Source organism: Salvia hispanica, chromosome 3 (assembly GCF_023119035.1).
Source record: "Salvia hispanica cultivar TCC Black 2014 chromosome 3, UniMelb_Shisp_WGS_1.0, whole genome shotgun sequence".
Taxonomy (NCBI): domain Eukaryota; kingdom Viridiplantae; phylum Streptophyta; class Magnoliopsida; order Lamiales; family Lamiaceae; genus Salvia; species Salvia hispanica.
In genome coordinates, this window is record NC_062967.1 from 41,296,484 (window position 1) to 41,310,267 (window position 13,784).

At 35.9% G+C, this 13,784-nt stretch overlaps 1 protein-coding gene and 1 pseudogene across 2 annotated transcripts; one reads left to right on the top strand and one right to left on the bottom strand.

Moving 5' to 3' along the window:
- Positions 1 to 2,453: 2,453 nt before the first annotated feature.
- LOC125210196 lies at positions 2,454 to 4,659 on the bottom strand (annotated as a pseudogene).
- A 3,007-nt stretch (positions 4,660 to 7,666) lies between these two features.
- LOC125210822 lies at positions 7,667 to 9,244 on the top strand. Of its 2 annotated transcripts, none has more exons than XM_048110420.1 (3): positions 7,667 to 8,017; positions 8,119 to 8,225; positions 8,978 to 9,244. In XM_048110420.1, exons 1-3 carry the CDS (start codon positions 7,852 to 7,854, stop codon positions 9,107 to 9,109), a joined length of 405 nt encoding a protein of 134 aa, XP_047966377.1. In that variant the 5' UTR covers positions 7,667 to 7,851; the 3' UTR covers positions 9,110 to 9,244. The 2 variants fall into 2 exon arrangements, with proteins under 2 accessions (XP_047966377.1, XP_047966376.1); XM_048110419.1 differs by having other exon boundaries at positions 7,668 to 8,022; positions 8,109 to 8,225.
- The last annotated feature ends 4,540 nt before the right edge of the window (positions 9,245 to 13,784 follow it).

Here is a 13,784-nt window from a genome sequence, read left to right on the forward strand (position 1 = left end):
AGCTTTTGAGGTGGGCATTTCTTTCAAAACGTGATTTCAGTATGAAAATGTGAATCTTTGCTCAAGTATATTGTCATGCCATGTTTTATTTTATGATTACCTATCTGCTTGGCTATGCCAATTTAGTTAAATCGAATTCGGGTCCCAGTAGGGCCGCAAACCCTACTCGGACTAGTGTACACATGAGGGGACCGTGAGCTAACAAAGGAGTTGGCCGGTCCAGTGACCGTCGTGGAATGTGGCCACATTCCCGGTTCACATCAGTTTCAGATATGGTATATCTATGTTATGTGATTGCGCAATCAAATCTTTACTAAAGGAAAAGTATTTTAGTGACTCGGGTCTTTTAAGTAAAACCCCGTGATCACTCAACTGTGGCATTGACAATTAAAGATAGAACCATTTTTGGCAATGTTTCAGATATGGTATATCTATGTTTTTATGTTTTCTTATCAGTGTAATCTACATGCTGATAAACTTCAACATTGTATCTATCTCCTTAAACTATGAATTTTAATACTAATTTTTCAAAAACATGCATATGCATATAAGATTTCAAATAACTAATATTCGAATATTAGATGTTTTTAAGGTGTGATTGCTCAGTTTTAAGTTAAAAGCATCCACAATACAGTTCCAAATTCGGTCGGCCGCATGTTGCGGTTTTAGGGGTTCTATTGCATGTGTGAAAATGGTGGAGCACTTCACTTGTCTGTCAGAGCGGCGAGTTTCATGACGCTATTGTGGGGCTTTTCAGCAGGGCTAATTTTTTTTTAATACTGAAATTATTCTATGTTTAAATATCTTCATTCTTCTATCGTATATGTATTTTAATCTATGTTATTTGTTTTATCAATCGGCAATTAAAATAACAACATATGAAAATGGTGAAATAAGTTGATTTTTGTGGTGAGCGCTATTTCATTTGTTGGGCCTGAAATTTAAAATGTCAACATGCCAGCTGAAAAATAGGTTGATGCGGATTTTGGGAAGGTTTTGTGTCCATTACTGTGGATTCCCTAAGATCCAAAATTGTTCTAATCAACATGTGTATATGTCATTTTCATTTCCAATTCATTTAATTTTATGTTTTTAACTGTTTGACAGATGTTATTATATATAAATCTGATTTTTAAAGGCTACATAATAATATATATAATTTCTAATTGCTATGTAAAAACTATTTGGCACGTCCATCGCATGGGTGGTGACACTGGTATAATCAAACAAATGGCTTGTGATGTAGATCGGCAATATAATAAAACTCAATAAATTGGATATATTTCTAGAATTAACGTTATTGTGATGTAGTTTTGCAATTTTTCGTTTACTAAATGGAAAGACTAGTTTAAATTCAAACATTTCAAGAAACAAAAAGGTCTAAATGATGTGGCAAAATCAAAACATTCCCATTTAAAAAATATGGTTTTTATCCCAAAAATCATACAATTTGCTAATTTTCTGGTCTTTCCCCTCAACTTTAAAAGCGGTATATAATATCACCTTAGATAATAAAACAATAATTATAAAATCATCTTTGTTTTACTAATAGAATAAAGCTAAATATTTTTGTTTTTCTATAATTCCTAGTTCATCCATAAAGCATCGATACATACTCCATTCATCATCCATTTTTTACATCAAATAATATCATCTATCACTCGTTCTTCTCTCATTCTTCTATCTAAACATATTATCTTGCATCAATTGAAGAGATGAATCCGAATGAAATAAATCGATGTATAGTGCAGCGGAGCAAGAAGAACAAGAGTATTATCAACAATACTGAGCCAACTTTGCCACTGCCGCGAACCCCGATGCTACATCCATCGTGATTGGAAGGGAGACGATGCAAGAGTCGTTCCTGATTACTTTTGCAATGAACCACGATTCAAGAGGATTATTTTCGACGGCAATGGACCACGATTCTAGTTTGATCTTTATCCATATAATTAACATTTCATAAATAAATCTTAATTCTTAACTATTCACAGCTCACCAACTCGGGCGAAGGATTGGATATTTCTTTATGTATAATTCGAGAGAAAAAAAATCATTAAACATAATTTGGTAGTAGCTCTTACCATTAATATTTATTTTAGATGGCATGCTTCGAATCCAAATGAAACAAATCTAATATAAATAGTACTAGTATATAAAAAAATCATCCTTCGCTCTCTCTAGCTCCCATTCATATTCGTTCTTCATTCCTCTATTTGTATAAAACTATATATTAAATTTTTTAATAATATATTACTAATGCACCATAAGGTATCTAATCAAATACTTGAATTACTCCATATAATCGGAGAAATAATACAGAATCAACGCAACTGACAAAATACCAGATGTTTTTAATAATTCAGAAATGCATGACAAACAATATATAAGAAGATTATAATTAATCCCTTACAACATTGTGAAAACCAAACACAAGTACATTAGATTAATGATCAATTCTTGGGAACCCAGCAACCATGCAGCCCATAAGGAAGACCATAGGGAAATTTAGCTCTAGCAATCTCTTCGAAAGTAGTTCCATCCAACACCAAGGCAAATCCATCACCATTCTTCTGACTAACCATGGAGATCACAACACCTGTAACCGTCCGTACATATGACATTAGGTATACAACTCATAAAAAAATAGTGAAATGAATTTTTGAGAGCAAATTAAACTAACCATCATCTTCCTGAGTGGCACCCGGCCTAGCCACAAAGAAGGGCTCGGAGGGGATAGAGCATTCCTCACACCAGCTCTTAGCCTTCTTGTCCACTAAATCAAGCTACACAACAAAATTAGGGAGTAGTATTAAACACAAGCTAAGAGATATGGGAAATTAATTAATTAGGGTAATGAATGAATACCTTAGTAATGGTATTTGGGAAGTTGCAAGGCCTTTGTGCACCGGTAGCATAAGCATAGCGATATTTCTTCCCCAAAAAGTTAGGGTTAATGCTACACATATCCATGCCTCTCTCATTTGGATCCAATGCTGCCTCTAACGTCCCATTTGGGCTACCATCAATTGGAATCCTAAATCTCCCAACCCTTCATAATCATAAACAACACATGTAGTAGTTAATTAGTAGTCCATAAAACAGCAAATTAAGTAAATAGAGATAAAAAGATACTCCTATCAAACAGACTTTGCATCAGGCAACACATCTTGGCCGTGTAATGAGCGAAGATTGTGGAGTGAAAGGTTTGGAAGAATGGCAGGATCAGCTTCATGTTCACAACAATCAGCAATAACGGCCGTCACTCTTCCATCTTCATCGGTCTCTTCGTAAGCATTGATGAAATGAAATGTCACAAACGGAGGAACCTCCACACTCGCCACCTTAATTATAAATAAAACAAGAAAACAATATTAATTTCATAGTAATACTTTTTCACAAACAAAAAAAGAAGAGAATTACTTACAGTCTTGCCAGTAGCTTTGCACATAACGTGCATGTAGGCTTTGGAGTCAGGGAGCCATTGAAACTTATACAATTCTGTGGGCTCAGCCTTTAGCAAATTCTGTGGACAATACCTAAGTGGCATCTCCGGGACAACCACTTAGTTTTCGGTGACCGGGAAGGAATGGACCCAGCCGGGAGAAGGCCTGCCACGACAATTGACCCGCCCCATGAGTTTCCTCTCATTGGTCCCAGGGTTCATCCTCACGACTTGGTGGCCGGGGTTGATAAGGTCGGGCAACAAAGTAATATATTCGGTATCAGTGACAATTGGGTGGGCCGCTTGGATGAGGCCGCCCAAATTGTCAGTATACTCGAACTTCCCCAGCGTCTCTAACGTGTCTGGGTCGATAAGAATAGAACCTTTTTGGGTCTCGGTCAAGCATAGGACTCGTCCATCTCCTAGCTTAACCACACCGGTCATGGTATTGTCGGTAAGGGAAGCCCCGGAAAACAGCTTAGCTAGGTCGCCCATGTAGTCCAAGAAATTCTCGCTTTTGGGGCCATTATCCGAGAATTCACGGAAGCAAACTTTCTGATTCTTTTGGGCGGCTTTGTACGCTTCAGACTCGATTTGCCGATGCCCCATTACGAGCCTACCGCTGTCAAAGTTGAGGCGGACGAGGGTGGCGTACCCGTCGAACAGGTGCTGAAGGTTGTAGTCTCCGACGTGCCATACTCCCGGACCATTTCTTAGATATGTCCCATTCTGAAAATAAATTAATTTTGGTATTAGACTTGCATGTAGTAACTAACTACATATGAAAATCATTATATATATATGATCGATCACCTAATTAATTAAACATTAGATTTTGCTACTACAGTACTTACTATTTTATTTTAGTAGTAAAGCACATACTAGCTAGCTATATAGGAGTACATTATACATACCAGCCATTGAGGAATTTCTCCTTCAACTTGAAGCTCTCCTTGCCATTTCTCTTGCCTTACACTAGTAAAAGCAACATGTGTCTTCTCATTACTTTCAGCTTCCTTTGCTACACCTTCATTTGTAGCCACTTTTGAGATTGTTAGCAATTGCCTATTCTCATTCAAAACACTATTCGGGAATGTTTTCCCGAACAACGATGAACAAGACTCATGTTTGCCTCGATGACTATGACTGCTGCCCAATGTTCTTTTCGACTGATTGAAGGGTGCAACAATGGGAGAAATTCTCAGGGAAGCCATTGCTTGATTGATGCTAAAATTATAAAAGACTTGCTATATGTTTGATTGTGATTCTGGTGAATAGAAACAAACGTATTTATAGGTGCTAATTACGGTTGGCAATTAATAAATTTTACTACTATGTAGTATAGATAGATATAGAATATAGTCTACGTGTGGAATGTAATTTTATATGGGAACTAGCTATTGGAATCTTGAATGTAACTAATAAATCCCCATGTCCTCTTCAAATTAAACTAAATTCAAAATTGAAAACGTTCCAACTTCTATAATCTATAATATAATAATACTACTATTAATACATATTCTTGGAAATACGTGCATTTAAACATACTAGTTTCAAAATCCTGGCTTCTACTTCTACAGATAGTGATTTCATAATTGTATGAATGCTGTGATTCCATTTTACTATAAAATCATGCACTCTTTGTGGGCGAAATACTTGATATATGTACTAATTAATTATTGCTAAAGAGAAAATTATACTATTCTCTATTAAAATATGTTCGAAGTTTTTTTAGTGTTAAAATATTAAATATCATGGAAATCTCTATTTAAGCATTTAAGCTTTAAATTTTATGAGTAGTTTCCTAATCCTAGCTTCATCAAATAGTAGTAGTAGTATAAATTAACTCTACGTCTCGTGAACTTCACGATTCTTGGAAAAGAAGAATCATAAATTAAAAAGACACTATATATTAGAATTAGTATTTTGTATAGGAAATTGTTTGAGGAGTTACTAAAAATCATCGTTACTATGATCATCTTTCACGTGACATTAGAAGTAGAATGACAAAATGAATTGGAGCAAAACCTGAGCGTGAAATTAGTTGTTTCATGTTAATTATTTGCAACAAATTTAATCTAATTTAAATATCTACAAGTACAAATTTTGTATTCATTCTCATAATTACTCTAGTACTGCAATATTTTACTTTTTGGAAATCTCTATGTAAGCATTTAAGTTTAAGATTATAGTTTCCAAAGCCTATTTGGCATAAATGTATAAAAGATGATTAACCCTCCGTCTCGTAAACTTGACGATTCTTGAGAAAGAAAAATCAAAAAAAAAAAAAAAAGATATAGAAATTAAATGTTGTCTATGAAATTGTATAATTCATCTTCTCCAAAAGACTATTCAACTTTCAAGTTAATGACTATACCTTTCTTTCCACAAAATCTTGGAGCAGAACCTGTACGTGAAATATATTGGGAAGCATTGTTGTTTCAAACATACATTCGACCATTTTTATGGGTGCTTCCACGTTGTCGGAGGAGGTCAAGTGGAAGGGCAAGGCCATAGCTACATACTTTTATAAATTTATGTAGGTCACACTACTTTAATTATTTATTCAAATAGTGTTGTTCTAAAATATTATCCACAAAAATTGGTCTCATGAGTTGACGGACGCGATTTTTACTTAGAAAATTGGGAAAATAATAGGGAAAAAAAGTGGTTAAATATGACGAATAACTAGAAAATGTGGATAAAAAATGTTAATAACATATTTTACTATGTAGTATAGATATAGGATATGGTGTACGTGTGGAATGTAATTTTATACGGGAACTAGCTATTGGAATCTTGAATGGTGTGATTTTCATTTTACTATAAAATCATGCACTCTTTGTGGGAGTACTAATTATTTATCGTGTAAGACAAAATTCCCTTCTTTCTATATGTGTAACTAGCCAAGTAAAACGTGTATAAATAATAATTAATACTAGTAGAATTTAGTAGTTCATGTGAATTATTTGCAACAAATTTATTCTAATTTAAATATGATTATCTAAAAGTAAAACTTTTGTATTCGTTTTCATAATTTCTAAAACCTCATGTGTTTGTTCAGAATAAATTTAAATTTGAAAACGTGGGTTCATTATCAAAAATAGCGAAAATGAAAAGTGATAAATTTTCAAGAACAAAGGAAGTAAAATGTAAATGAGATTTTTATTTGTAGACAAATAAAAATAACAAAATAGAACGTTTATTGGTTGAGTAGTAAAACCTTAGGACTTAGTTTAAAACAAATTTAAATTTGAAAACGTTCAAAGTTCTTTAGTGATAAATTATGGGGATGGATCCTCTGCTGTGTTAAAAAATACAGCAGAGGGTGTTGTGCTTAAAACGCACAACAATGACTATGAAACGCAGCAAGTCTAATAAACTCAATTCATTATTTAATTTAATGTGGGCCGGCCCATATACTGGTATACAGCCTTATGTAAAGTAGATATACAACATGTACATGTACTCCATGCCTACTATATACATTCGCCTTTTTTTGTTAATATTTATTTCTTTTATTTTGCATATTAAAATACTTATAAATCGTAACTATGATGTAATAAATATTTGTTTTTATATATGAAGTACAAAAAATATTATGAAATTAAATATTTTATTTGTACATAGTATATTACTAAGACAACATCATTAAAATCACGAACATGTGTTCGAGTTTTCATAAAATATAATTTGTATTTTTAGTATAAGAAAGCTCACCTCGTTTGTTTAATTTCCTTAACTTGAAATTCTCGCTCCGACTTTAACTTGCAAGATAACCTTTTTGAAAACATTACAATATAATATAATATAAAAATCAGACTTCATGAAATTCCTAAATTTTAAGTGGAATGCATGCCTCAATTAATTCTCTTTTCTTATTTCACTTATCCTTAGGAATTTCTAAAACTAATTTCTTATTAGATGATTCTTCCTTCACTGTTCCCGACTTCAATTTAATTGATATTCCATACATTGCTATGAATTTTACGCAAAACTATAATAACTCGGATAGCAACTAATTAGCTCAGCTTACTTAACAATTTTATTTTAGGCCCAAAATAATTAAATTCGAATTTTGGGCCATTCCCTAATTATTTCCTACAGCACCAAAGTAATTAAAAATCGGGCCCAATTCAGTTTTTCTTTTGTTAGGTGTAGACACTTAAATTCTTTAGCCCAATTAATGAGCCCACTACTAGTACCTAGAAACTTCTCCTCTCCCCCACATTCCATCGTGATTAACAAGAGAGAAAAGAGCTCTCCCTTTTTCTGACTTGTTACTGCCGCCGCCGCCTCCGGCGGCTTCCCGTTCTCCCTTCTTTCTTCCTCTCTCCTTTCTTTTCTTTCTCCCTCTCGGCCCTACACCGCCGTCGCTGCAGTGAGCGCGGCGGCGCACCGCCGCCATGCACCACCATTCTCCCTTCTCTCTCGCTCGGTCCGCCACTGCCACGGAATCCGCCGTCACCGCTGTCAGCCCGAGCCGCCGCTGCCCTCTCTCCCTATCTTTCTCTCTCGCGGCGCTGCCTCCTCGCCCAACACCACTACCGCCGCCTCGCCGTTCTCCGAGAGGTAAGGTAGGCCCAATTTTATCATTTTCCCATTTTGTTTTATTTCTAAAGATTAAATCTTGAATTCAAAGTTTGGTGTTTTTAACTTGTAGATTTGTAAAGGTCTTGAAATCATTGAATCGGTGACATATCGGAATTGTGGGGCTGTCCTCGTGTCCATGGGGTGCCTAAGTCCATTCGCCGGAATCCGGCAGATTCATCTCCTCAAGATAAGTTTTCCAATTGGCTTAGTCATTGAAGTGTCTACTTACTTCTGCTACTTCATGAATTTAGTGATTTTGGAGCATTTGTCTTACTGTTGTGGATGGCTTAGTGGTGGAAGATGATGTTAAACTTGTTGTGTATTTGTTGATGTTACTTGGGCAGATTCTACTATCAATTTATATATGCATATGCTTGTAAATATATGAAAGAAAAGACAGGTTTGGGGGTTTACCTTAGGATGTGGGAACAAAGTGTTGTTGGATTGGGGACTTGATCCTACAATTATCTGCAATACTCCCTCCTCGTACTCATTTATTATATGTGGGTGTAAAGAGAATGTTTGATAGTGATGGGTGGCTATTTCAGGAAACTTTGGGGTTTTATATACTTACTTCCTTGCAAGTTGAGGCAAGTGGAAGGAGGTTTATCTTGGGGAGGCTTAACTTCATTGTCATATTTGTCAGAGATATTTTCTCTTGAGGAGGTGATCTATGGCCAAAAAGTGTTTTGAGTAATGAGGGATTATACTAGGCGTTGATCTCTCTTCATTAGCATTTAAATGCCCACTTGCAATATAAAAATACTTCTTTTATATGATATGTGAATCTTAAAAAAAACATTTCGTCAGTAAATCTTGTTAGGTAAGTCTCCTCAAAGATTAGCTCATACTTTTCAATTTCATATATTTTGCTCTTCTTGGCATTAAGTGCATGATTTTATATCGTTATTGCAAATTTTCCTTTTTATGTAGGAGCACTCATTTGGGAAGGTGGTGATGCTCAAAGGCGTGTCGGACTTAGTTGGGACGCGAGCATTTGTAGTCAAGTGGAATGTTCGAGACTTGCACCCCTCTCTCACTTCCGATTGGATACGAGCACGACCGTTTTAAGGGTTGTCCGGACTTGCACATTTCTCTAATTGTAATAGATTAGGAATTCGATAAATTTGTATAATAGTACATTAGCGGACTTCGGAGATGTGCCGGACATTATACACTTTTATTTGGTGTTACTCTTTTAGTCTTTACTTGAAATGTTCGTTTGAGAACGAAATAGTTATTATCTAAAATTCCAAGATTGATTATTATAAACGAAAAGGGCAGGTTTCGAATACGACAACGTTCACTTATTTTATTTGTCTATTTATTTATATATTTATTTATTTATCTTTGGGCTAATAATAATAATAATTAGGTACGAAAGTTCGGGTTGTTACGTCTAATGAACTTCACGATTCTTGATAAAGAAGAATCATAAATTATAAAGATACTATATATTAGAATAGTATTCTGTATAGGAAATTGTTTGAGGAGTTACTATATATATTAAATGCTGTATAGCAAATTGTATAACTCTTCTTCTCCAAATCTCCAAATAACTATGATCAGCTTTCACGTGACATTAGAAATAGAAGGACAAAATGAATTGGTACAGAACCTAAGCGTAAAATTTATTGTTATATGTTAATTATTTGCATCAAATTTAATTTAATCTAAATATCTAAAATTACAAATTTTGTATTCATTCTCATAATTACTTAAACCTCTAGTGTTGTTTAGAACAAATTTAAAAAAATAATTTTCATGGAAACCTCTACGTAAGCATTTAAGTTTAAGAACATAATTTCCTAAGCATAGCTTCTTAGATAGAGGCATAAATATATAAAAAATTATTAACTCTCCAGTCTCGTGAATTTGACAATTCTTGAAAAAGAAGAATTATATATAAAAAAAGATAGTATTAGAATTAAAGAATTATCTGCCCTTCCCCGCGATACTCTGCGTGATGAGACATCTGCAATGTGGGCTTGCCTGTGGCTCGTCTCAGTGAGATGAGATCGAGCCATCCGCGAGCTGCATTGTGGTTGCTCTAAATCAAAGTTTAGATAGGGGTAGGAATTTTTTAATATTTGAGTATCGTGTTTAATATAATTGCAAAGTTTAGATATTAAAAATACAGTTCACTTTTTCGTTAAACCGAGAATAAAGTACTTCCTCCGTCCCACAATAGATAGTATAGTTGGAGAATGGCACGGGCAGTGGCAAAGCCAGAAGTTTAACATTGGGGGGTCCACATTATCATTGGTAGTTGTGAGCAACAACGAAAGTTAAAATTGAGAATAAAAATACATAATTTTCCCTATTAAAATTAAAATGTACAAAACTATATTAAAAACAAAAGTAAACAAATGAATACAAAATAAAGTCATAAATAATATGAAAAGAATAGAGATTTTTTTGATGGTAAAATAGAAAAAACAAAGCCAAAATTGTAAATGGGGCTAAGCAAATTCAAACCCCTTACCTCATTATACACAGACTGCACCTCCATCCAACTGCGCTACTACATACTTACACACATTTATTAAATATATATATAGATAATATAGTAAGTACTAAAAATGATGGGGGGGACCATGGGCCCCCCGGCCCTAATGTAGCTTCGCCTCTGGGTATGAGATTTTAGGAAATGTTATTTTGTGTGTTAGGTAGAGAGAGAAAATAGTAGAACTACATAAATGATACATGATCTTTCACTTTCGCACGTAAATGATACCTGATCTTTATTTTATATCGTTTTTGATACCTATAAATCACATTTTTGGAACCTGATGCAATTTTCTTCCAAAAATGCCCTTTAAACAAATATATTTTCTCATTTATGCCATAGAGGGTATTTTGGGCATACATAAAATTAGTACCAAAAGTGATATTAAAATATCTTCTCTCATTCTCCTCACTCTTTATACTATTATTATTATTAATCAATATTAATATTATTATTTTGATGTTATAAATTAATAATCAGTTCATTATAATATCATTCAAATATACTTAAATATAATTATAACTATAATTATATTTAATTATTATAATAATAATATTGTTATAATACTAAAAACTGATAGTAATTAATAAATAATTGTAGTATAATTATATAAATTATGAATAACATAATATTATGTAATAATAATAATAATAATAATAATAATAATAATTATTATTATTATTATTTTATATTAAATTAGTAACTAATCAATATAGCCTTAATAAAAATTTAACATTGTGAATTGTATTCATAATGATATAAAAAGTTGAATTATTTAGTTTAAGTAATTAATTTAATTAGGTATTTTTTTATTTATATTATGAATGCAATTAGATGAATGTATAAAACACTAAAAAGAAAGAAGAGAAAAGAAAAAAGAAATGAAGATAAAATACTAAAAAGAAAGAAGAAGAAACTAAAGAAGAAAATAAGAAAGGAAGAAAAAATAATCATATATTTGGTTACTATTTAATTGAAAATTTCAAAAATATCCTCTATGGGAAAAAAATCACATGTTTGGTACCTAGGGTTATTTTTGTCATGGGCATTTTCATTTGCACCACTTGTTTTAACGAGTTTTCTAGCGATGGATCACAACAACGAGTCCAGTCCAGCGACGAGTGGATCTCAGACTCCCACGCGGTACTGTGGGATGCGGATGGGGGGCCGGAGATGGGCCCGGGGGTTTAACCATCCGCTTGGAATCGGATGATGGGGATGATGGCGGTCACGCCGGGAGGGGGCGTAGGGGAGGGTTATCTTAGGGGTATCTGCAGTGGGGGATGTTCACCGGCGGCGGGCGGTCGCGACGCCGGGTGGGGGAGTATGCCCCGGATGCGGCGGATGATCTTTGCGACGAGATGATGGGGATGATGTGAGCGGGCGGGATGCGAGGATGCAGCGCAATCCATCCGGGGATCTGTGGCGAGGTCTCGAGGGTCGCGGGGAGGGACACGGTATATCGGCCCTCGCTTGATTTTTGACGGCTTCGTCTCACACGTCGACCACAAGTGGAGACGCAGTTAACTGGCGATGACCTTCTGTCGTGCATGATATGGGGATCGATCTCGGGGATCGGATCTCCGTTCAGTTGAGCGGGCCGCGCCGAAGAAAAAGACGAGGGGGAAGGCCAAGGCGGTCGGCGATTCATCGCAGCCCACTGATGACACCCCCACGCGGAGAAAGTGGACGGAGATGGACGCCGGGTGGCCGGGGGTGGTTGGAGGTGTGCGACGATCCGGCGGTTGCGAACAACCAGCGGATCGTCAACATGTGGGCGAAGATCGAGCGCCATAGGAGGCCGCCCGCACGGGAAGGACTTCGAGCGGGAGGAGTCCTGGAAGGGTGGGGACGCACGGGCGCGGTGGGCCGTTGCGAATTGTCGCCAACGCCCTTCGTCGCTCGTAGTGGGGCGATGAGGACGCGCCCGGAGGATCGCCGGAGTCGGCTTCCCTTGGCGGGAAGTATAGGAGTTCACCTTCGGGAGTGCTTGCGTGGCGAAGGACTCCGAGAAGTTCCGCGAGGTGCGACGCGGTGGCCGAAGCAAGCGACGGCTGAACTATAGCGCGACTCTGGCCCGGCGGCGGCCGCGGATCCCACGACCTCCCCGCGGATGCTGAGGAGTTTCCATCCTCCTTCATCGCCCCCGCCCGGTTGGACAGAAACGGGCGCAACGGGCTGCGAGGGCGGATCCCCCCTATCCCGCGAGGGCCAGTCCTCCGCCCTCCCACCCGCCCCGCTCCGAGTACACTCTCCGTTCGCGTAACCAAACGCGGGATCGGATGTACAAGGTCTTCCAAGGTTGGAGGACCGCCACCACGGAGAAGAGGTTTCTCCACGAGATGCTCGAGAGCATGCGGGTTGATTTGGAGCCGTCGCGAGGGCACGGCTAGCGGGTTCAGGCATAGACTCAGTTACACGTCTTGGCCCACAGCGACGGGCGGCAGCGATGAAGAGTAGAGAGTGGCGGGGCTCGTGTGTTGAAGCCCTTTTTTTAAAAAAATCATGTACTTTTTTTTTAAAAAAATCTTTATACTTTTTTTTTTAATGGAATGGATTATTTTTCGCGTATATGTCTCGTAAATTTAATTAGGTATTTTAATCGTAATTTTAATTCCAGTAAATGTAGTAAGATATTTCAATTATTTTTATTGCGGGTACTGGCTTACTACTTACTCTAACTGATGTGGCAGGTGGATTTTTTAAAGTGTTATTGATTTGACAGGGGAGAGAATGGCTGGCCTATTGCTTGCCTATGCACCATTGGAGATATTCTTATGCTAAGCGGAGGGAGTATCATTTTGAGCATATTAATTGATTGGGACTATAGTTCAAATTTTTATTAGCATATTAATTAATTAATATACATTGATAAATATGTTTTCTTCTATCTTTAATATTATATGCTATTGAAATTTTTGATGCATATAAAAATTCTTCTTACTTTAAAGTTTTCTTCCGATTTTGATATTTTCTTTTCTTTTCTTACTTTAGAGTTTTCTTTAATCATATTTATATGCTATCAAAAATATTAAATATCAATTCATTAATTAATTCTCCGTATGTTAACAAAATTTAAATTATGACACAAAAATTTGTTTATAATACTTTATAAAAAAGTTTGGATGAAAAACTAGAAAATTGAAAGTTCAGTTATTTACATGCAATAACCTTTTATTTAAATCTAAACTATATATACTATAAACTAAACCAAAAAATATGTAAATATGTTGTCAG